The sequence below is a fragment of the Acinonyx jubatus genome, chromosome X, assembly GCF_027475565.1.
Source record: "Acinonyx jubatus isolate Ajub_Pintada_27869175 chromosome X, VMU_Ajub_asm_v1.0, whole genome shotgun sequence".
NCBI classification, from domain to species: domain Eukaryota; kingdom Metazoa; phylum Chordata; class Mammalia; order Carnivora; family Felidae; genus Acinonyx; species Acinonyx jubatus.
Genome location: NC_069389.1, coordinates 69547588 through 69573983, shown reverse-complemented (window position 1 = coordinate 69573983; position 26396 = coordinate 69547588). Strand labels below are relative to the sequence as shown.

At 34.6% G+C, this 26396-nt stretch overlaps 1 protein-coding gene across 1 annotated transcript in view; it reads right to left on the bottom strand.

The window, feature by feature from the left end:
• DACH2 (dachshund family transcription factor 2) overlaps positions 1–26396 on the bottom strand; it is a 775171-nt gene that overhangs the window by 501475 nt on the left and 247300 nt on the right. Inside the window, exon 2 of the mRNA XM_053201428.1 lies at positions 1686–1724. Coding sequence (XP_053057403.1) covers positions 1686–1724 — 39 coding nt within the window. The remainder of the gene's footprint in view (positions 1–1685; positions 1725–26396) is intronic.

The following is a 26396-nucleotide window of genomic DNA, read 5'->3' as shown; positions in this document are numbered from 1 at the left end:
GTGCAGAGTCTGCTTTAGACCCCCTCTCTCTCTGTCCCTCCCTCACTTGAGTGCTGTTTCTCTCAAAAATAAAAATTAAAAAAAATAAATCTATAGTGATAAACTACTGTTATAATTAATTAAATAAGAGGGCATTGCATTAATTTGCATGTCATTTTACTAGTAAAATTAAAATACAATGAAAGTAAATTTCAATGTCTGAATTCAATTGTACTCATATAAAATAAAAAAAAAATTACTTTCAAAATCCCAAACCTTAACTCAAAACTCAATCCATTTAAATTTTTCAGTTAAAATCATTCATTAATGAAATCTAGTGGGTTCTAATCTCCCATAACACAAAAGTGTCCAATGAAAAGTTTGGCACTTAAGGAGGCGCATCCGCTGCTTCAGGTCACTTGGGTATTATTTAGTGTGCATGATATTTAAAAGTAACATTTAGTATAGGAAATATCCCAGATATTGCAAACATCACCATAGTGCTTTCAATTTTCTATGTTGAAAATCCAGAATAAATCACATGGTGTGGTTCCCTTCTCCCCCACAACCCTATGACATTTTTGTTGTACAAAAATATGGATAAAACATGTATCAAGGGCAGCCCTGAAGATATTGGGGAAAAGTCCCCAAAGGGTGACTTAACGTGAGAAGGGTCCATGGAAGAGAAGAGGGGGCAGTATTGCCAGGCAATATCAAAATGAACTTTATAGGATGCCTGGCTGACTCAGTCAGTAGAGCATGAGACTCTAGATCTCAGGGTTGTGAGTTTGAGCCCCATGTTGAGTGTACAGATTACTTAAAAGATAAAAAAAATCTTTTTAAAAAATGTACTTGAGCATGATGGATTTCCTTCCTCTTCCCTTGCTTCTCTGAGTTACTGTCCATTATTTTCCCCATTACAACCTAAAAGGTATAAAGCCTAGAGCAATATGGTATCTCTGATTGCAATTCAACTGAAATTGTCATAGATATTTCAGGAAGTTTCAAGCATAAATCTTCCTAGATTTCAAACTATTTTTTAAAAATATATTTTTAGAAAAAAATAATTTTGAATATTTTAGAACTACTAGCATGCTTACAAAATATACTCATGCCTAATGCTTAGAATAATTACAGAAGAATAGATGGCCTATTTTTTTTCCATTATTGCTATACCACACTTAATAGTCTGTGCTGCCCTTCAAAAGTGTATGTACCTTCCTAAGCATTCCAGAGTCATGAGGGGAGTGAATTATCTTCTCACTGTTTTACAAAGTTGTCATGGTTTTCATGTCAGTGACCCTCACTCAACCCACATCAATTTTGTAGCCTTTCTCTAGACTCTGCTTTAGTTCCCAGGGAAGGAGTTACTTCCTGTGGCTGGAAGTCATCTCCCCACTGCATGGTCCTAGGATCCATTCTGAGTTAAGAGATATAAATGATTACTGTCAATAGTGAAACTACAGCAACACAAATTAACTAGTACCTTCAAATAGACAGGATCTAATTAGCTATTTGGATTTCATTTTTCTTTTTACCAAGGATTAAGAAAGATTCAACATTTGTTCTGAAACATTTCAACAGCTCTACTTTCCTACCTTAATAAGTATAGTACAGGAAACAAAATTATTAAAGTTGGGCTGAATTTGTACAGGCTCCAGGACATTCCCAGAAAGTTGATTTTAAAAAAATAAATACATAAATACCTGTTAACAGCTTGTTTTCTTGTCATTTGCCTCTTCCTTCTAAAAGGAGAGTGTAGCAAAAAATAAATAAATAAAACTGGTTAATCAAGAGTTCTGGATAGTTAGCTTCCAATTAATCAAGGCTTTATTATATTTCACACACAAAAAAATCTTAAATTCTTCAAGAATTTTAGATAGGTTACATACAATGAAACACCAGCAAGGAAGAGCACAAAGAAGGTAGAAAATCTTGAATTGATATTAGATAATGTTTTAAATTATATGGACAATGGTATTATATTTCTGGTCTAATCCCCACTGGGTAATGAATAATCTGAAATGTCATGTGGTTTAGGGCTTTTCCATATATGAAGACAAGGAAATAAGATTATAGATTTCTGTTTATAAAAATGGCCTCGGGTCATAACAATTCCAAAAAAAAAATTCAGCAATATTGAATCTTCTTCCTTTCTCTCAAGAGTTTTCTTCCCATCCCAATGGGTGTTCCAATACTTTTAGAGGAAAAAAAATCCCCTTCTAGGTTTTTTTTTTAATTTTTTTATTTGGCCAACAGGATGATGACAGTGAGCCAATATCAGTTTTATGCCTTAATTTTCTAAACATGGAGCCATGTAATCACATAGCTCACTGTATACTTATTTCTGGAGCAATAATGAACTATCTTACATCCTCCCCAAAAGGGTTACACACACACACACACACACACACACACACACACACACAGAGTCATACACACATCCACACAAAATAAACACATGCAAAAAAGATTAATAAAAAACCCCCACAAGATTAGCTTAATTAAGAAAGCAAACATTTTTTCCAGTAGTATAGTATTTCCCACTGTTTACAAACTCCTTAGTGAAGAACAGTGAAATCTAAAACATATTGTTTCCAGAGAAGATGGCAGAGTAGGAAGACCCTTGGCTCACCTCGTCCCATGGTTACACCTAGATAACATCCACATTAGAGTAAATAAACCAGAAAACGACCCAAAGACTGACAGAACAGACTCTCCATAGATAAATGTAGAAAAGATGCCACATTAAAGAGGGTAGAAAGGGCAGAGATATAGTTAAGAGTCAAACTGACATGTAGGACTGTCCATGGAAGGGAGGGATACCTTGGGCAAAGAAAATGAAGGGGAGCAGACCCTACACCAAACATGACAGGCATGGGGAACCCAAAGTGGGAAGATGAATCTCCATAATATTTGGCTTTGAAAACCAAAGGAACCTAACTTTGTTTGTTCTTAACAATCAGTAGGGCTTAACACATGGAACTTTAAAATTCAGCAACTCCACTCTGGAAGATCCAGAGGGCAATTGCAACCTGAGTGCCTGCCATTAAATAAACAGCATAACAAACAGCCCCACTGAAATACAGCATAGAAGCAGTGGTTTGAAAAATGCCTGGGGTATACAGGAAGGAGATTTATTTACTAATGTCAGAGCAGGTGCTGGGGAAGAGCTCTTTGAGGACTTCTAGAAAAAAAGAGCTGGCAGGGGGCATTTCCCTCTCCTGCCCTACAGCCTACCTACCCAGACAACTGTGGGAACTACTGCAGATGAATACTCTCCACAAATCTTGCCCCACCCCTGTGCTCATCTACAGACTATCCCCTCCATCCCAGATTGGGGAAGAGTTTTCCCAGGGTGGCTGAAGGTAACCTCCTGTAGTACAGCAGCATAGACCTTGCTGACACTGTGCTCCCCACCCCACATTTTCCTATAGACATGCCCTCTCCAACAGGCCTTTGTCAGGAGACCATCCAAAGTAATGCCATAAGTCTGGCAGGGTGAAGCAAACATGACAGAGGCCACCACCACTCCAAAGTGATCCCTGCCCTAGGGAAACAGGAAGATACCCACACATGCAATTCTGACTGCAAACCCAGCAGAGGCATATACATCTGCTCTGATTCTAGGACCCGCCCACCAATGACAGCTTCTCAGGGGACAAGATAGGGAGAGTGCCCTGCAGTTTGGTGCTGCCATAGCTCTGGCAAATGCCTGGTCTGATTCAACTCAAGCCTAAGGCAGCTTCAAACTCACTAACACAGGGACCAAACCATGACTACAAGAGGCAAAGAGAGCCACTGCAGATGACTGTACTGAAGGTAAAAACAGCTCAGACACAATAATAGCAGGGTATATGCAACAAACATAGAATACACCTTTGATGTGCCAGGTTATGGAAAACAGGGGACATTGCATTGCAGCGCATGACAGGACCTCTTCTTCATAACGTCACTTCTTTCAAGAGACGGAGACTTACCTGACTTTCCTAACATATAGAAACAGACACAGAGAGCTAGACAGAATGAGGACACAAAGGAATATGACCCAAATGAAAAAGAGGATGAAATCACAGCAAGAGAATTAAATGAACCAAAGATAGGTAATATGACTAATAGAAAACTTAAAGTAATGGTCATAAAGATAATTCACTGGACTTGAACAAAGAGTGGAAATCCTCAGCGAGACCCTCAATAAAAAGATAGAAAATATAGGGGGTGTCAGTGTGACTCAGTTAGTTAAGCAACCAGCTCTTGACTTCAGCTCAGGTCATGATCTCACAGTTTGTGAGTTTGAGCCGCACACTGGGCTCTGCACTGACAGTGTGGAGCCTGCTTGGGATTCTCTCTCCCTCTCTCTCTCCCCCTCCCCTACTCATGTGCTCTCTAAATAAATAAATAACTAAATAAACTTTTAAAAGATAGAAAACATAAAAGAGAACCAATCAGAAATGAAGAATTCAATAACTGAAAATAAAAATACACTAAAAGGAATAAAGAATAGATTAGAAGAAGCAGAACAGATCAGTGACTTGGAGGACAGAATAAAGAAAAGCAATCAAATTGAACATGACATAGCAAAAATAACAATAATAAAAAAAATGAAAATAGAGACACTCAGTGACACCACAAAACATAACATTATCATTATAGGGATCCCATAAAGAGAAGAGTGAGAAAAGGGGATGGAAACTGTATTTTAAGAGATAACAGCTGAAAATTTCCAGAATATGGGGAAGGAAACAGAAATCCAGATCCAGGAGACACAGAGAGAGCCCAAAAAAAAATCAACCAAAGGAGGTCCACACAAAGACACACAGTTACTAAAATGGCAAAATGTGGTGACAAAGAGAGAATGTTAAAAGCAGAAAGAGGAAAGAAAACACTTACATACAAAGGAAACCCCATAAGGCTATCAGTTGGCTTTTCATCAGAAACTGCAGGATTAAATGGAGTGGCATGATATATTCAAAGTGTTGAAAGAAAAGAAAAAAAAAAAAAACTACAACCAAGAATACTCTATCCAGAAAGGCTATAATTCAGAATAGAGGAAGAGACAAAGTTTCCAAGATAAACAAAAGTTAAAGGAATTCATCACCACTACCAGCCTTACAAGAAATGTTTAAGAGGATTCTTTGAGTGGAAAGAAAACCACAAGCAAGAGTAATAAAAGTAGGAAGCACAAAAGCATTAAAATCAATTATACCTATAAAAATCAGCCAAAGTATTCACAATATAAAAGGATATAAAGTATTACATCATATATCTAAAATGTTCAGGGAAGAGGAGTAAAAATTTAGTGCTTTTAGAATGGGTTTAAACTTAAGCAACCATCAACTTAATATAGACTGCCATATGCATGAGATGTTATATACAAGCCTAATGATAACCACAAATGAAAAACTAGTAATATATAGGCAAAAAAATAAAAAGAATCCAAGTATGTCACTAAAAAAAGCCAGCAAACTATGAGAGAAGAGAGCAAGAGAAGAGAGAAAACTACAAAAACAACCATAAAGCACATAACAAAATAGAAATAAACATACATGTATCCATAATGACTTTGAAAGTTAATTGGCTATATGTACCATTGAAAAAAATGGAAGAAATAGCCAGACCTATCTATATGCTGCCAACAAGAGATTCATTTCAGACTTAAAGACACATGCAGTTTACAAGTGAAAGGATGGAGAAACATTTATGTCATTCTGCTTCCTCTAGTCTATTCTTCATTCCCTCTAGTATACATCTATCATCCAATTGGAAGTGAAAAGAAATCAGGGGTAGTGATACTTATATCAGACAAAATAGACTCTAAAACAAAGACGTTAACAAGAGACAAAGAATTACATTACATAAAGAGAAAATCCCAACAGGGAGATATAACAATTGTAAATATTTATGACCCAAAATGGAAGCACCCAAATACATAAAGCAGCTGATAACAAACAAAGGAAGTAGTTGACAGTAATAGAATAATAGGGTACTTTAATACCCACTTACATCAATGGACAGATCATCCAAACAAAATCAACAAGGAAACAGTGGCTTTGAATGACACATTGGACCAGATGTATCTAACAGATATATTCAGAACATTCCATCTTAAAAAAGCAGAATACATATTCTTTTCAAGTGCACATGGAACATTTTCCAGAATAGGTCACATATTAGGCCACAAAACAAGTCTCAACTAATTTAAAATGATCAAAGTCATACCATGCATCTTTTCCAATGACAACACCATGAAACTAGAAATCAACCACAAGAAAAAACCTGGAAGGAATACAAATACATGGAGGTTAAATACCATGCTACTAGGGGCGCCTGGGTGGCTCAGTCGGTTAAATGTCCCACTTCAGCTCAGGTCATGATCTCGCGGTCTGTGAGTTCAAGCCCCGCGTGGGGCTCTGTGCTGACAGCTCAGAGCCTGGAACCTGTTTCAGATTCTGTGTTTCCCTCTCTCTCTGACCCTCCCCCATTCATGCTCTGTCTCTCTCTGTCTCAAAAATAAATAAACGTTAAAAAAAAATTTTAAATACCATGCTACTAAACAATGAGTGGGTCAATCAGTAAATTAAAGAAAAAATAAAAATTACATGAAAATAAATGCAAATGAAAACACAACAGTCAGAACAATTCTGGATGCAGCAAAGGTGGTTCTAGGAGGGAAGTTCACAGTAATACAAGCCTATTTCAAGAAGCAAGAAAAATCTCAAATAAACAATCTAACCTTACATCTAAAGGATATAGAAAAAGAACAAACAATGCCTAAAAACAGTAGAAAGAAGGAAAAAAGAAAGAGTCAAGCAGAACTAAAATTAAATAGAAAATAAAAAGGGGGCGCCTGGGTGGCTCAGTTGGTTAAGCATCTGACATTGGCTCAGGTCATGATCTTGCAGTTTGTGGGTTTGAGCCCTGCATCGGGCTCCATGCTGACAGCTCAGAGCCTGGAGTCTGTTTCAGATTCTGTGTGTGTGTGTGTCTCTCTCTCTTAAAAAATATTTTTAAAAATTTCAATAGAAAATAAAAAAGAAATGAAACAGATCAATGAACTCAGGGACTGAGTCTTTGAAATAAATCAACAAAATTGATAAACCTTTAGCCAGGCTCATCAGAAACAAAAAGGGGAGGGGACTCAAATGAAGAAAATCAAAAATGAAAGGAGATAAATAACAATCAGCACCACAGAAACACAAAGGATTATAAGAGAAGATTATGAAAAATTATATGCCAACAAATTGGACAACCTGGAAGAAACAAATTCCTAGAAATATGACCTCCCAAAACTGAATCAGGAAGAAATAGAAAATTTGAACAATTATTATTAATGAAACTGAATCAGTAATCAAAACATTTTCAACAAACAAAAGTCCAGAACCAGATGGCTTCACAGGTGAATTCTACCAAACCTATAAGAAAGAATCAATACCTATTCTCTAATTATTCCAAGAAGTAAAAGGGGAAGAAAGCTTCCAAATTCATCCTATGAGGCCAGAATTACTCTGATACCAAAACCAGATAAGGAGAACTACAAGCCAATATCTCCAATGAACACAGATGAAAAAATCCCGAGCAAAATATTAGCAAACCAAGTCAAATAATACATTTGAAAAATCATTCAACTTAATAAAGTGGGATTTATTCCTGGGATGCAAAGGTGGCTCAATATTCACCAATGAATAAGTGTGATGCATCAAATCAATAAGAGAAAGGATAAAAATCACTTGATCATTTCAATAGATGAGGAAAAAGCATTTCACAAAGTACAACATCCATTCATGATAAAAATCCTCAACAAAATTGGTTTAGAGAGACCATACCTCAATGTAATAACGGCCTTATATGAAAAAGCCACAGCTAACAGCATAAACAATGCTGAAAAACTTAGAGCTTTTCCCCTAAGGTCAGGAACAAGATAAGGATGTCCACTCTCAACACGTTTATCCAACATAGTACTGGAAGTCCTAGCCACAGCAATCAGATAACAAAAGGAAAGTAATCTAAATTGGTAAGAAAGAAGTAAAATTTTCACCATTTGCAGATGACATGATACTATATAGAAAGAACACAAAACACTCCAACAAGAAACTACTAGAACTGCTAAATGAATTCAGTAAAGTTTCAGGATACAAAATCAGTATACAGAAATCCAATGCATTTCTGTACACTAATAATTAAGAAGCAGAAAGACAAATTAAGAAAATAATTCTACATACAATTGCACCAAAAAGAACAAAATACCAAGGAATAAACTTAACCAAGGAGGTGAAACATCTCTACACTGAAAACCATAATACACTGATGAAAGAAATTATAGCTTACACAAATCAAAAGATATTCTATACGAATGAATTGGGAGAAGAAATATTATTAAAATTCCCATACTGCCCAAAGAAATCTATAGATTTAATGCAAGCCCTATCAAAATACAAAATATATTTTTCACAGAACTAGAACAAACAATCCTAAAATTTGTATGGAAACAAAAAACACCCTGAACAGCCCAAGCCATCTTGAAAAAGAAAAACAAGACTGGAAATACCACAATCCCAGATTTAAGGATATACTACAAAGCCATAATAATCAAAATAGTATGGTACTGGCACAAATATAGACACATATATCAGTATAACATAATAGAGAGCCCAGAAATAAACCCATGAATAAACGGTCATTTAATCTTTGACAAAGGAGGCAGGAAGATGCAATGAAAAAGGGGAAATGGTGTTTGGAAAACTGGACAACAACATGCAAAAAAATGAAACTGGATCACTTTCTTACACAATACACAAAAGTAAACTAAAAATGGAAAAAACCTTCAGAAGGAGACCTGAAATCATAAAAAATCCTAGCAGAGAGCACATGCTGTAAATGCTCTGACATCAGCCATAGAAACATTTTTCTAGATATGTCTCCTGAGGGAAAGGAAACAAAAGCAAAAGTAAACTACTGGGACTACACCAGAATAAAAAGCTTCTGCACAGTAAAGGAAACAATCAACAAAACTAAAAGGCAGCCTACAGAATGAGAGAAGATATTTGTAAATGACATATCCTATAAAGGGTTAGTATTCAAAATCTATAAAGAATTTAACAAAATCAACATCCAGAAAACAAATAATCCAAATAAAATGAGCAGAAGACATGAACAGACATTTCTCCAGATAAGTCATCCACATGGCCAACAGACACATGAAAAGATGCTCAAAATCACTCATCATCACGGAAATGCAAACCAAAACCACAATGAGATATCACCTCACACCTGCCAGAATGGCTAAAAACAACAACACATGAAACAACAGATGTTAGGAAGGATGTGGAGAAATAGGAACACTTGTGCACTGTTGGTGGGAATGCAAATTGGTGCAGCCACTGTGTAAAACAGTATGGAGGTTCCTCAAAAAATTAAAAATAGAATTACCCTATGATCCAGTAATTCCACTGTTCAGCATTTACCCAAAAAATACAAAAACATGAATTCAAAAGATATAGGCTCCTCTATGTTTACTGCAGCATTATTTACAATAGCCAAATTATAGAAGTAACCCAGTGTCCATCAATAGATGAATGGATAGAGAAGATGAAGTATATATAGACAATGGAATTGTACTCAGTCATAAAAGAGAATAAAATCTTGTCATTTGCAAAACACAGATGGATCTAGAAGGTATAATGCTAAGTGAAATAAGGCAATCAGAAAAAGGCAAATACCATAAGACTTCACTCATATGTGGAATTTAAGAAACTAAACAAATGAACCTAGAAAAAGAGAAACAAAAAAAAAATAGACTCTTAACTAACTATAGAGAACAAACTAATGGTTACCAGAGGTGAGGTGGGTAGAGGAATAGGTGAAATAGGTGAAGAGTTTAAGAGTACTGATGATTCCTAAGTAATGTATAGAATTGTTGAAACACTGTACGGTATGCCTGAATATAACACTGTGTGTTAGGTATACTGGAATTAAAACTAAAACTGAAAAAAAGTACATATAAAATAAAACAATATGCTTTAAAAAACTATAAGGACTGCAATTTGGCTCTTTTGAGCTTTAGCACACTTTCTTGGTAGTACAGAAATAGGAACCTCCTTATAATGCCCACTACAAATATATATATAGCTGGTTCATCATCCTTCTGTAATCTCTCGAAATAGCATTTTTGTTAGAAGTCTCCTCCAGTAAGCCAGTCAGAGAAAGACAAATACCATATGACTTCACTCATATGAGGAATTTAAGAAAAAGGCGGGGGGGGGGCACCTGGGTGGCTCGGTCAGTTAAGTGTCCAGCTTAAGCTCAGGCATGATATTGTGGTTCGTGGGTTAGATCCCCACGTTGGACTCTGTGCTAACACCTCAGAGCCAGGAGCCTATTTCGGATTCTGTGTCTCCCTCTCTCTCTGCCCTCTCCCACTCACGTTCTCTCTCTCTCTCAAAAATAAATAAACATTTAAAAAATTTTATAAAAGAAAAAAATGAACAAACAAAAAAGAGACAAAGAGAATCTCAACTAAGAGAACAAACAGATGGTTATGACAGGGCCAGTGGGTGGGGGATGGATGAAATAGGTGAAGGGGATTAATAGTGTATTTATCGTGATGAGCACTGAGTTTAAAATTGTTGAATCGCTATATTGTACACCTGAAACTAATATAACACTGTGTTAATTTTATTGAAATTTTTAAAAATTAAATTGAAAAAAGTCTCTTTTCAGGTTTTTTTGTTGTTTGCTTGTTTGTTTTGAAAGGTAACTCTTTTCTGCTTAAAGGTCTGCATAAAGGTTACTAAATAAACCAGAAATGCAAACATATATCTGGGGATGCTAGGGAAAGGAGGTGGGAGTGAAGGAAAGTGAACCTTTTTTTCACCTATTCTTGTGTTCTGTCGTTTGACTGTCAGAACTATGTGATTTTGCTTTATAGTTCACTCACCCAACCTGTTTTGAAATGACACTTTCTTAAAGTGAAATATATTCATGCATACTAAGTCAATGATAATGCATACTTCCTTAATTCAATGGGCTATATGTTACTGGATTGGAGGATTTTATGTTTCCTTTTAGTAGAGATATCCTCTCTTTCCAAAGTTTCTACAAAACTTTCTGAAGTCAACAGAACTTTTTTGGCTGTCACCATATGTATATAATTATATTAAGTTCAAAAAAATCATTTACATCTTCTATGACCTGAGATTCATAGATTATTTAAGTTTAGACTTTAAAATTACCAAATACTGGGGTACCTGAGTGGCACCCAACCCAGGTTGAGCATCCAACTTCAGCTCATCTCATGGCTTGTGAGTTCAAGCCTCACATCATGCTGACAGCTCAGAGCCTGGAACCTGCTTTGGATTCTGTGTCTCCCTCTCTCTCTCTCTTCCCCTCCCCGACTCACTCTGTCTCTCCCTCTCTCAAAAATAAATAAAAACATTAAAATATTTAAAAAATTAAATAAAATAAAATTACCAAATACTGAAATATTCTTGTTACAATTATCCAATAAATATATAAATGCCCATGAATTAACTGTTCTGTTATTAAGGATTTTAACATTTCTTAGAAATTAGGAGTTCACTTAACTTTAAAATTTTTTTTCTTTGTCTGGTCAGGTGTGAGAATGTATTTTACAATACTGCCTAATACTAGCTATGGCTCTAGGACTTTATAGACAAGTTAAATACATATACATTATTTTTGATGTTCAAAAAAAGTGTGACTTCTATACTGCTTAATTTGTTCATTCTTTGTGTCAATTTATTTTAGATTTCCTTATACTTTTCCAAGTAATCAACATTTTGGAAAATTTGACTAAATAAGCAGATGATGCTACAGATATTATCAAATCAGTATAAAAGAGCTGTCATTTGGGTTTCCTGGAGTTGGCCTAGAATGATTATCTCCCTCTGATACCTCCTAGTCTCTTGAAATTACCTTTTGCTGCCTCTCTCCATTTCTAAGTTTGGCTGTGATATTAAAACTATGAATAAAGGGCCTGAAATTCACTAGAACTTATCTTTGTGGCTGAAATATACTAACAACCACATTCTTATAAAGCTACTGACAAAATGGGGTTATACATGTTCAAGAACACTGGGTCAGATACTATATTCAATACACCACTACCACCAATAAAACTATTACCAAGATCCTACATCATATTGTGATAAAGTAGTAAGGGTCTGTACACAGCTTAGCAGATCCAATCATCATCATTGCTACACATGATCAGAACACCAGTTATCCTGACTGTAGGAAGACTCTCCCCCATACACAAGTTATGACTAGAAATTGATTCTGCACCAGTTGAGACTCAAGAATTGAGTAAGTGAGGGAAGGTGATATTTCTACTTTGTCAAGATAATTTTTAATCTGTAATAATTATAAATACATTTTCGTACTTTGATTCTTCTAACTTGTAGTGTGTGGACAAAAGGCAACAAAGTTAATAGCAATGCTTGCCACCCATACCCTTCTCTGATTGGAGTCAGATTAGTAGAAGAATCAGAGATATGGAATTGTTACATTTGAAACCTAAACTTGGACCACAGAATCATATTTAACAATTGATAAACAGCATACAAAACACATGACAAGAGGTAACAAAATATTACAAAGTGAGGAGTCTGCTTAAGAAGTCACAGAACCATTGGATTTAAGTATTGTAGTCATTTTGAAGATAAATTTAAAATTCACTATCAAATATCACATAGTAGGTCCTACCTCTGATGTGAAGGTAACCAAATAAAGTGTTACATTTGCTAATCATTCAAATAGAGAAAATTACTTAAAATAGAGCATTTTAAATATATAGTCAAACTTTGAGATGATCCACTCCAATGGATTTGAAACTGGACTCTAAGGAACTTAAGGAAAGTGCTGGTGGTTAGTATAAGGAAAGATAAGAGGGAGCCATTCCTTTTCATCCCTTCAATGAATAGTGAAGCTCTTTTTTTCTACATAATATATTGGGAGTCTGAACTGCTCTACTTTACTACCCACCACCACCACCACCATTTACCAGATGAGAAAATTAGCCGCTCAGATGTACAATTATTTGGCCAAGATTGCATAGAAAATTTGTGTCAGAAGTCTCCCAACTCCTAACTCAAGATACTGCCCCTGAATTCATCACCCTGCTTCCTCTACTGTATATTAGGGAACCATTTTTTGAAATCTCCCCCAAAGATTGTCATATCTCTTTTATTCTCATGAGAACATAATAAGGTCAACAGATGTGCTACACATTTAGACAGTAGAAGAGACAAGATCTGTGGGTCCCTTGATCTCTAAGCAAGTGATTTTTCTACACCACGCTCCTTTAAAAAAAAAAATGCTTATTTTTGAGAAAAACAGAGACAGAGTGTGAGAGGGGGAGGGGCAGAGAGAAGGAGACACAAACTCCAAAGCGGGCTCCAGGCTCTGAGATGTCAGCACAGAGCCTGACGTAGGGCCCAAACTCATGAACAATGAGATCATGACCTGAGCCTAAGTTGTACGCTTAACGGACTGAGCCACACAGGCCCCCGTACATCACACTGCTTTGAAAGCAAGGACTGCAAACTGGCCAGCAAAGGCTACCAAATATATTTTATTCGGTCTGCCCGGAGCTTTGAAAACCTGAGGTTTTTACATAAAGTCTGAATTTCTAGTAGGTACTCTGAAAAGAAATATCTAGCAAAAGATCTGGTCCCACATATTTACTGGCTCAGCACAGCTAGATGAAGTAGAGAAGTAGTGGCTACCCATAGACAGAGCATGCACTCTTCTGTCCCCTATAGAATTGTGATCCCACAATGTCTTATGAGAGTATTCCCAGCCCTCTAAATTAATTTATTTTACCTCCTTGGTTTCAGTAGGAATTTGAGTTTTATGGCCACTATTTTAAAGTTTGTAGACATAATTTACTTCAAACTGTAGTCAATTTCCTCAGAGAAAATATGAATATCTGGAAACTTCCATATATGTGTATACTATTAATTGAGGGTGTACTAAAAGTGATAGATTGTTTATCTACCTAAAAAGTCATATGCACTTTCTTTCATGAGGAAAGACAAGCCTTCAACCCTTGAAGTAGACACCATTTTACTATTTTTTACATATAAAAAAGCACCTAAAGGAAATTAAGTTAGATGAAAATAGATTCAATAAGAAACTGATTACACTCAGAGAAACATTATCAATCAGAGTAGTAGCCATATTTAAAGTTCTAACATATCAATAACATGTTTCCTATGCTTCAATATATGCATACAATATGAAATGATTATATACATTAAGTATATATAATTTTTGTCAATTATACCTAAATAAAGCTAGAAAAAAGTGTTTCTTATGCTTTGAAATTAAAGTCACCTGTTAACCTGGCCTATACTGCCATATTTCAGGGACATCATTGCTGCACATGATCAGAACATTAAATTTTAGCTGCCCCTTATACATACAAGATCTTATAGTCATGCAACTTCTTTTTCTGGCCCAATACAATAAACAAAATGTTGATTGGGGGAAAAAATGTAACAAATAAATAGAACACAACTCAAGCAATGCTCCCCCCACACACACACAACTTCATCTGTAGGGGACAAATGGCCTGTAAATATGTGTTGGTAAAACATTTTTAGGTTCTTTTTGGAGACATGATTAAATCATATTAACTCTTGCATTTCCATTATTGGAGCTTTTTAGGAGATTTTCTTACTTTTAGCTAATAACTATATTCATTTTATATACCAACTCTTGTTGCATAACAGCTGTTATGAAGCTATTTAATCTCTTTAGGAATTCCAGAAATTTTGTATAAGCATGTATGTAAAACAAAAAAAAAAAAAAGAACTGAAAATATCTTTCAATATAAAAGTATAAAAATAAAGGCTTGGATATTATATCCAGAAGACATCCAAACAAATTCTGTATCACTTAATTCTCCAAAAACATGTTCTTCTGATTCAAGGCCCAAACAATTAAAACTGACCATTTTCCTCCTTTCAGAAATTTATTTTTCCTAGAACTATTTGGGAATAATGAAACTTTTGGTCATATTAAATATCTCCTTCTTCTGAAAGACTTTGGTGCATAAGCTTGACTCTTTAAAAAGTAGGAGAAATTTAAAATCAGAATCTAGAGAAAAAAGAAAAAGAAAAATTAAATATGGGGTGGGGTAATCGTAAAGATAAGTGAGCCTGTGGTATTTTTAAAATTTGTACAAAAGAGAGTTTCAGGATATGTATTGTATTAACAAAGGCTGCCAATATTGCTTAAAGAATGAAAGACTCTATGCTAATTGTCTCTGACAGATGATATATTTTTAAATTTTTTTAATCTTTATTTATTTTTGAGAGACAGAGAGAGACAGAGCATGAGTGGGGGAAGGGTAGAGAGAGAGGGAGACACAGAATCCAAAGTAGGCTCCAAGCTCTGAACTGTCAGCACAGAGCCCAACCTTGGGGCTCGAACTCACGAATTGTGATATCACAACCTGAGCCGAAGTCTGATGCTTAACCGACTGAGCCACTAAGGCACCCCTGACAGATGCTCTTTTATACAGACAGTACTTTGCCAATCTAGCCTATGGAGCCTCAGTAGGTTCAGTGATATTTCTCATATGTCCTACAATAACAAAGAATCTCAGAAATAGAATTATGGTTCAGAATATCAAATGTATTTTTCAAGGAAATAATTAAAAAAAATTAGAGTAACATATTCTTCTCCAGCACCTGGGTGGGTCAGTCAGTTAAGCAGCTGACTCTTGGTTTTGACTAAGGTCATGATCTCATGGTTTGCGAGTTGAGTCCTGCATTGGGGTCTGTGCTGACAGTACAAAGCCTGCTTGGGAATCTCTTTCCCTCTCTCTCTGCCCCTTCCCTGCTTGCTAGCTCTCTCTCTCTCTCTATCTCTCTCTCGCTCTCTCTCAAAATAAATAAACTTTTAAAAATCATAATACAATGTGCACAATATGCACATATGCACAATATGAGTATATGTCCCATCAAAAAGACCAATTAAATATCTTTAGTGGTACTATAAGTGCATCTCAGATAGGTTGTTCAACTATATACTTCCACATATTCAAACTCAGTAAATATCAGTCACACAAATGGACTCTGATTATTAGATAGCCTACCTGAAATCATTTATATTGTATAAAACTGTAAATATCCCTCAACATCTTCATACATTTTAAATTTCTTAATGCTGTGGCATATTTTTTTCCATATTTCTGTTGGAAAATTTTCTCCTTATACTCTTGTTATCCATGTTTGTATATTTGGCTAAAGACACAGTATGGCGGGGCGCCTGGGTGGCGCAGTCGGTTAAGCGTCCGACTTCAGCCAGGTCACGATCTAGCGCTCCGTGAGTTCGAGCCCCGCGTCAGGCTCTGGGCTGATGGCTCAGAGCCTGGAGCCTGTTTCTGATTCTGTGTCTCCCTCTCTCTCTGCCCCTCCCCCGTTCATGCTGTCTCTCTCTGTCCCAAAAATAAGTAAATGTTGAAAAAAAATTAAAAAAAAAAAAAAAGACACAGTGTGGCCCTTTGAATCCTGTCCTTTGATCTGTATGGGGGTTCTAGCCAGCTTTTTATAAAGGCTTTTTTGAACATGGTACACTAGTTATATTTCATGCCGTCTAATTGATAATCTTGTCTTGCTATTGCATGTTCAGAATGACTGACAGAAAGCACTAAGGAAATGTTGCAGAAACCAAACAAAATATTTACGGTAGATATATATCAAAACCCTTGACACATTAGACACAATTACTGCTTTATCAGCTTCTAGTTTGCTTTAGGTTTGATGGTTTGATATTACACTGAGATGATAGTAAATTGACCTACTTCCTAACTAGTATGCTGCCTATGTAGAGAACTTAGTAGCAACCTCCAATTCTGAATTGCTAAAATGGTGTTTCCTTCATAGCATTGATAACAATGTGTAAATAGTTTATTTACTTGTTTTATATCTATCTTCCTATGAAAATGCAATCTCCATAAAAGAATGGGTATGTGTTTCTTGTCTACTGATTCACTCCAAAATCTAACAGAGATGTTGGGAGAGAATGGGCACCCAGTAAATATTTGTCAAATAAACTGAATGTTAGCTGTGTAAAGGGACACTTTATTCTTATTCAAATTCATTATTGTAGAGTGTTCAAGCTTATTTTCATAATACATATTTTTATGAAACTATTTTCACTATGCAGCACAGTTTTAATTATTGATAATGATGCTTAATTTATATAAGGGTAGCCATGGTGCTTTAGAATCTGTATAAATTTTCACTGAATACTTAAAGTTGATCAGAAACATCATGAGCCCAAACTTAGTTGATGACATCAAATATACTGAATTATTGATGGATAAAAAAATATAGATTCATTATAGTTATTCAAAGAGAGAAAAATATTCTAAAATTTTGTTTTACTTAGACCTTAACTTTTTCTAGCATTTGGCCTATTTAGTGAAGCTTAAATTGGATGTAAAATGCTGACAGTTCTGCAAGTAGAACTCAGCTAAGCTGTTTCTAAGAAAATGAGTTAATTTGCCAATTGATCACTCTTGGTAATCCTATCTGGTTCAGTCTAGCTACAGATGAAGACAATCAAGCAGGGTCAGAGCAAAGAAATCTTGTCCTAGACATACTCTCAATGTATTACTAAAAGGCATGAGTGGGAATGAAGAGAATTACTTACTTGAAAGTCTGTTAAATCCCTTAACACTCATCCCCTGACTTAATCCCCGACAAAGACCAGTGTACTGTCTTAAAGTAAAATAAAATAAAACAAAATAAAATGCAATATAAATAAATAAATACAATAAAGTATATTTGTTACCAAGTAAGACACCAGAAGCAATTACTTAAAATTATAAATGATTACCTTTTGAAAATCTAAATATAGCACATTTATTCATCTAAAATTTCATGTTAAGTACTAATATCTTAATGTTACATAGTTTTACAGTTAATGGAGTATTTATTCTGTTTTAACTAACGGAATGCAACTATTCTGTGTGTAAAGTGGGCTTGAAACATTGTCCCACTTTTGTATATGTAGGAGCTGAAACTGAAGGGTTTTAAATCCAATTCCATGCTATTCCATCACTTTCTGTTGTCCACAATATTTATCTATCAGAATATGACTGAAATACTGTTTTTCTTGATACTTTTTTCTCCTTGATCATCTTGTCATTTTTATGATATGTAAAGAACTTCTTTAAGAATGAAAGGAAGCTCTTCAAACATACTTATGATTGATATCTAACAGTTTGTTTACTGATCCCATGGAGGCCACATTTATCTCTTCACCTTATGAATAGCAGTTTCTTAGTTTAATATTTACTCTACAAATACCTACTGATCATCAACTATGTACAAAAGGCTCTTTGCTATGAGCTATGTAGAATATAAAGATTTTCAAGCCTGGCTCATAATATCAAGAATATAAAAATCTAAGAAGAGTAATAAATCATAGTTCCAAATTGTTACATTGAAAGTTTGTGAGTGATAAACCACACCATTTCCTGGCATAGAGTAGGCACTCAAGAATATCTAGTAAACAGGGCACTTGGGTTGCTCAATCAGTTAAGCTGACTCTTGATTTTGGCTCAGGTCATGATCTCATCGTTTGTGAGATCAAGCCCCACATTGGGCTCTGCACTGGCAGCATGGAGCCTACTTGGGATTCTCTCCCTCTCCCTCTCTCTCTCTGTCTCTGCCCCACACTTGCTCATGGGCCCTCTTTGTCTTAAAATAAATATTTAAAAAGAATATCTGATGAACAAATGTTGAATGCAAAGGTTATATAAACTAAGTGCTATAAGAATTTAGATGAAGATATCCCTTTTACCTACAATAGTCAGTGAAATCATTATGAAAGAGATGAAATTTGATTTGAGTAGTGAAGATAGGTTTGGAAGAGCAAAGACAGAAAAAGGAGAAAAACACTTTGGGAAATTGCAACTGACAGGATGGGCAGAATGAATTGTTACAAAAGAGTTTGGAGGTGAGAACAGGTTGGAGGTTACTTCAATGTTCTCTGCATGAGATGACCAAGTTGGTAGAGTTGAGAATCAAAAGGAAGGAACATGCACAACAAAAAGTCTAAAGCTAGCATTGATATGATTGGAAGCTTAAATTAACATGGTAACTGTGTATAGAATAGAGCAAAGAAGAATTCTGAGCTTATGACATTGTTTCTATGAAAAGTTACTTTCCAAGCTCCATGAAACCAGGTTATAAATGAATTTTCAAATAGCAACCTATTCTGGAAGCAATAGTGTTAACAGAAAGAACACTGAACAAGGCATAAGGAGACTTGGGTATTAGTCTCAACTATGCAACAAACTAGCTGTGTGACTATGAACAAATGACTTCTCTTTAGGTCCCAGTATCCTCATTTGTAAAGCCAGGATTGGACAAATTGACCTCTGTGATCCATAATAACTCAAACACCCTATGTTCTCTGATTCCTAAATTGCTGTCTATCTTCCTAAAATACAGGTAGATTAAAATTAAATTTCTCTGAGAAGTTAGTGGCAATTGCAACTCAGTTGCCACTCCTAAGACATACTGTTTTTCCTTTCCTTTGATAAACAGTTATTAGGATGTCTGTTTAGTGGTATTCAGCTAAGAGCATCTCCTTTCTATCTTTCAAACACTGACTGAAAATTTTTCAGACATTTTACTTATAGAAGAAATCAGTAGAGCATTATTCTGTTTACATGCTATAGAAAGATGGAGTTGAAAAGCTGAGGAGTACAGATGTTTGTTTTGTCAAGTTTCACTTCCATTAAAATTTATACATCTCCTTACAATAATCTGTAAAAACAGAGTTGACATTATCAATCTATATATATACTGAAGTGAGTTTATTTTCAATTAAATATTCTTCAACCTTTGCTCTTTAAAGGTTACATAAACTCAGGACTCTATCCTGTCTTCACAGCTCATACCTTGTAGCATAACGTCAATCTAATTCCCCTTTTCAAATGCTACATCTTTTTTTTTAATATGGTAAACAGAACTAAACATAATATTCTAAGTGAGGTTATAGAAATGCTATAATCTCATCATATATCCTTTAAATTTTTAGATCTTTCTTATAACCATGTATATAGGTAAAAAGCTGTCATTCATCAAGAAAGCCACTGTTAATTTCATTTTTTCTCTAAGCAGTTATTTTTATCTTGGACTTCTTGGTTGGAAATTCCTATAAGTAGAATTAATTACCTAGCTTGGCTAACAATTATGCAGATTAAAACACATAACCCCTGATGACTGATGTCTACCATCCTACTTCATCTTCCTCAGATGAAATTGAAAGGACATAACAATATGTACACTTTCATCTGTTTATTGATATGTTCCCATTGCCTAACCCCATGAGCGTCTATTGGTTTTATCACTTAAAATTCAAACAACTAAAAGCAAGACGCATGCAGACAAAAACACCTAATTATCAAGTGGTTATAATGAACATTTAAAAGGGCTGTTAAACTTTCTATCCCTTACTTCTGCTGTGAATAAGTTACTATATTCTTTTCTAATAGTAAAATCAGGTCAAATAATATGCTAATCTTCACATTATCCCTGGTGGGCTCATTTTTGATATTTTTATTTTTTTTTAATTTTTAAGGTTTATTTATTTTTGACAGGCAGGGACAGAGTGCGAGTGAGGGAGGGGCAGAAGAGAGGGAGACACAGAATCTGAAGTGGGCTCCAGGCTCTGAGCTGTCAGTACAGAGCCCAATGCAGGGCTCAAACCCATGAATGGTGAGATCATGACCTGATCCGGTCAGACACTTAACCCACTAAGCAACCCAGGCGCTCTCATTTTTGTCATTTTTTAAAGTACATTAACTGAATTATGTCTCCTTTCTCTCTGCTCACATAGCACTTTATGCATGCTTTTGTTATAGTACTCAGTAATGTACTTGTCTCCCTCACTAGGCTGTGTGAGCAACAAAACCTAACTACTAAACACCCCATTGATCAGCTCCAACCTTATAAACATTATTAAAGTCTTTAGAAGGTACATGTTTAATAAAAAGTGAGACAATGGTGTTTATTTCAAATGTGCGTGTCAAGATAAAGCTCATTTTGTTCAGATCTTGTATCAAATCTTTGATACAATGAAATATTACTTTTTCCACATTAATTTTGAATTGAAAAGCAAGTTAAGACAGTGATGAGGAAACCTATTTTATATTCATTTCCATTACAGGCAACTGGAGGACTTAAGTGTGGGAAAGAAGAAAGATGGGATAAAAATACTAAGAAGTGTGCTTAATTACTCCCTGCAGTTTTCTTTTTCCTTTTTCTACAGTTTTCTTTTTTTAGGTTGTTAACCTTTATGTAAAAAATCTTGATAATGGTATTGATGATGAACGTCTCCAGAAAGAGTTTTCTCCATTTGGTATAATCGCTAGTGCAAAGGTAAGGCATATAATACTTTTTCTAAGGATTTTGGGAAAATCCATGCACATGGATATACATATGTAAATATCCCATTAATATACCTACTGGAGTGTTTTTCTTTAGTCAAATAGATTTTTTTCTTCCAAAAAATCAATCATTCATTTTTCTGGAAATCAAGGTTTTGTTTCATTGCTTCAAAAACATTCAAATTTGAAGTGGATGTTATAGCCTGATGGTTTATTATGTTGCCTTTTAATAGAAGTCTACAGTTAATCTTTATTTATTTATGTTTATTTTGCCCCAGATTTTGACAAATACTATTAAAATATTTATAAATGTAAATTGAATTTTTTACATTCTCTGATTTTAATACTTGTTTCAATGCCATAAATTTGGAATTACACAAAATTTTCTCCAACTAAAATTTCCTTCCCAATGGATTATTGTTGTATTCCTTCTACACCTTCTATAGTTAGTTTTCCATTGTCTCAAAAATGTTCAATATCATCTTACTCCTTTTTTATGCATGTTTTTACCTTTATCTCTTGATCCCAAACAAAAAAAAGAATAATTTGCCTTTCGTGAAAATCAATATACTGACACTATCTCCTATTTTAGGCATCAATTTTAACATTTTAGCAAAATCAAATGGGTCCAACAACAGGAGTCTCAATAAAATTTTCAATATATGGGTAAATGGGCAGCTTGTTCAAATATAAATCTCGTACCTAAGTTCACATCAAGGGATATGATTAGCATCAAATGAATGCTTATGAAGGCTATTAGTTATTTCACTACCTAATATTTTCTTTTGGCCATATGTTTGTTTAAGTGACTAGTGTTGTTTTTTTTTTTCTCCTTGTCAGATCATTTCTTTGGGATATTTACCCTTTTCACTTTATCAATTACTAGAGGTTACCCATATAAACTATCTTCTCAAAGAATGCATAAGCATCTTCTTTTTTGTTTTGTTTTGTTTTCTTTTTCTTAGTATGAAATTTATTGTCAAATTGGTTTCCATACAACACCCAGTGCTCATCCCAACAGATGCTCTCCTCAATGCCCATCACCCACTTTCCCCTCCCTCCTACCCCCACCAACCCTCAGTTTATTCTGTTTTTTAAGAGTCTCTTATGGTTTGGCTCCCTCCCTCTCTTTTTTTCCTTCCCCTCCCCCATAGTCTTCTGTTAAGTTTCTCACGATCCACATAAGAGTGAAAACATATGGTATCTGTCTTTCTCTGAATGACTTACTTCACTTAGCATAACACTCTCCGGTTCCATCCATGCTGCTGCATAAGGCCATATTTCATTCTTTCTCATTGTAAAGTAGTATTCCATAAGCATCTTCTTTATTCAAACACAGCTATATGCATACTCCATCTATTAGAAGATATTCCCCCTTGAATCTAAAACTTCACCAATCATGCTTTTTTTCCGAAGGGTCCACCAGGAAACTGGCCACAGAGTTTTGGAGAAAACTCTTCCAATCACTTTGTTTCTTGATTCAAGAAAATGTTTTAAATATTTAAAAATGAAAGAATAAAAGAAAGAAAAGTACTCCTCTTAGTTTTGTGAATGTGAACCACTTGTGTAGAAATGACTCAAAGCTACTCTGCATGGGTTATGGGTCCCTCCCACCAATCACATCATGCTTCTTCTTATGTATCTCTAGTCACTTGCTGTTTACGACTCCTTAGCAATACATTCTTTCTTTTCCATACTGTAGAAAGTATAGAAGTCCTCACACTGAAAATTAAGGCATCTCAAACTCCCTCTTCATCTCTCCAGGACAGCTAGGCCTTCTTTTTTTCCTTATACTCATTGCAGCAATCCCACATAAGATCTTTAATCTTTTACTCAGCTTACTTGTAAGGCTCTTGGTCTTATAGCGATCATATCTTCAAGAATGTCTTTGTGAATGCTTCCCCTAAAAGTCACATCAAGAGGCAAAGACCACCCAGTGATTTCTGAAGGTGCATTCATAGTAGGAAAAAATATTTTGCCCTGTTCACAAATAGCATGTCCACATTACAAACTGCAGCAAACAGAAATGAAAAAAAAAATAGCAATGTCACACACAAAATAGACAGGTCTTGAATCGTTCACACACAAATTACAGAGCATTCAGGGATAGGGGAAAAACTCAAAGATATTCAGAGCCTTGACTTTCCATTAAAAGCATCATTTTCTTTGAAAGCCCTTAATAGGAAGGAAACTAGTGTCATATTTAAATAATCTTTTCATATTAAAGTAAAAAAATTAAAACCGTGTACAACACAAGAATAAATGTTTTTTTTTAATTGTAGGAAACAAAATTAACTGTAAATTGCAAAATCTTGCTTATAAAATAGCGTTTTTATGTTGTTCAAATACTACTGTGGTTCAAACATTTCATCTGTTAAACATAATATGTGTATAGAATTCAAACACACACACACACACACACACACACACACACACACACACACACATGTATGTATATCTATCCAGAGAAACAAAATCCAAAATCTTAATACCAGGCCACATGATTTTTCTAAACTATTTTTCAGGGAAAAATAATTTTACCACTAACTTTATTATTATAGTTTCAATTTTGGTTTCTTGCTAAAAAGGAAAAAAAAGACTAGTGAAGGCAATCATGTATATTACAATTAAATAGAAGCAAGCTATCTTCATAGAAAATTTTTGAAAATCGGTTATAATAATATTAAGTTGTGGCTATGAAAGCCACATTTTCATAGCATATGGAAATTTACCTCACCACCTTGCTACATGACAATATCAACAGGATCCTTTATATGATCAAAATATTTTAAAGCTAATCATATAGTATTTTAGTGAAAACTTTTAAAGGACATAGAGCTATAAGAAGGATGGTCATGAGACAAAAAATATTCTTTGGAATCTATTTGAAGCACCAAGGACACCCTAAAAAGGAAAAAAAAATTAGGCCCAGTGTCAATTTCTTTTTCTCTAATTACTACCTTAAAAAAAACCTTAATAAAATAAAATAAAAAACCTTACTTAAAATACAATCTAAACATATATATGTCTAGTTGGAAGACTTTTATTAAGGAAATATTATGCTATTAAATAGGAATAAATTCTAGGCAATATAAATTTCTTGACAAATAATTTTTCTCTGGAACCCATTTTCCTTTGGGGTGAAAACAGGCCAATTTCTGGCTATATTTTCCTATATTTGAAGTATCCAAAGAGCCAGAAAACAATTGAAGTACCAAGTGTCAAGCCTATGCCATCTCACCAAAGGATGTTTGCTAAATACTGATGGACTGCTCTCAACTAAGCTATTATTATAGTTTCTAGAATACAAATATTATCACAATTAAAAGTAAGACCAACTGTTAAAAATAGACTATACTATTGAAAAATAATCTATTTAGCAACTGGCAAATATACAGTATTCAGAATCACTGTCTTTTGAGACTTCAGTAACTTCATAATATGTTGGGTGATAAGCAGTTCTGTTTGCACTGACTCTGGAAAAGGGAGGGATTAAGTGTCTTAGAAAACATGGAAGTGTATGTTTTCCTTTCAGTTAAGACAATTATTAAAATTAAGTGGGGAAATGTCAGGGAATTAACACTTTTCTGTCCTTTGCAAACAAATTCCCTCAAGTTATCCATACATTTTAATTATGCATCACCTATGAATTTTTTTCAAAACAATCCTATTTAAACTTCTTTATTTCAGTTAATATATCATTTTAAATTTATTTTAACTTATTTTAAAGATTTTGGTTAAAATTCATCACCTTTATACTTTATTTTTTAAAAATTTCCAGTATTATTGATTCAAATTTACCTTTTTTAGTTAAGTTTTTTATTTTAACTTCAGTATTATTAACATACAGTGTTATATTAGTTTCTGGTGTACAATGTAATGATTCAACAATTCTATATACTACTTGGTGCTCATCAAAATAAGTGTACTCTTAAATCCCCTCACCAATTTCACCCATTATCCCACCTACCTCCCCTGTGGTAACCATCAGTTTGTTCTCTCTAGTTAAGAGTCTATATCTTGGTTTGTCTCTCTTGCCTTTTTTCCCCTTTGTTCATTTGTTTTGTTTCTTAAATTCCACATATGAGTTAAATCATGATATTTGTCTTTCTCTGGCTTATTTTGCTTAGCATTATACTCTAGCTCCATCCACATCATTGCAAATGGAAAGATTTCATTCTTTTTTATGGCTGAATAATATTCCATTATATCTATAGAAATAGATGATATATAGATAATATAGATATATATCTATAGATATAGATGATATATAGATAAGATAGATATAGATATACACATACCCCCCACATTTTCCTTATCTATTCATCTATTGATGGACACTGGGGCTGCTTCCATAATTTGGCTATTGTGAATAATGCTGCAATAAACATAGGGGTGCATGTATCCCTTTGAATTGGTGTTTTGTATTTTGGGGGTAAATTCCCAGTGCTGAGATTACTGGATCTTAGGGTAGTTCCATTTTTAACTTTTTGAGGAACCTCCATAATGTTTTCCATAGTGGCTACACCAGTTTGGACTACCACCCACAGAGCACAAAGGTTCCTATTTCTCCACATCCTCGCCAACACCTGTTTCTTATATATATTTTTTATTTTAGCCATTCTGACATATGTGAGCTGATAGCTCATTGTAATTTGGATTTGTATTTCCCTAATGATAAGTGATGTTGGGCATCTTTTCATGTGTGTTTTGTCCATGTAGATGTCTTCTTTGGAGAAATGTCTGTTCGTGTCTTATGCCCATTTTTTAAATGGATTATTTATTTTTTTGGTGTTGACTTTTATAAGTTTTTAAATATATTTTGGATACTAACCCTTAATCATAAAAATCCTTTACAAATATCTTCTCCAGTTCCCAAGGTTGTCTTTTAGTTTTGTTGGTTGTTTCCTTTCCTTTGAAGAACTTTTTATTCTGATGTAGTCCCAATACTATTTTTGCTTTTGTTTCCCTTGCCTCAGGAAAC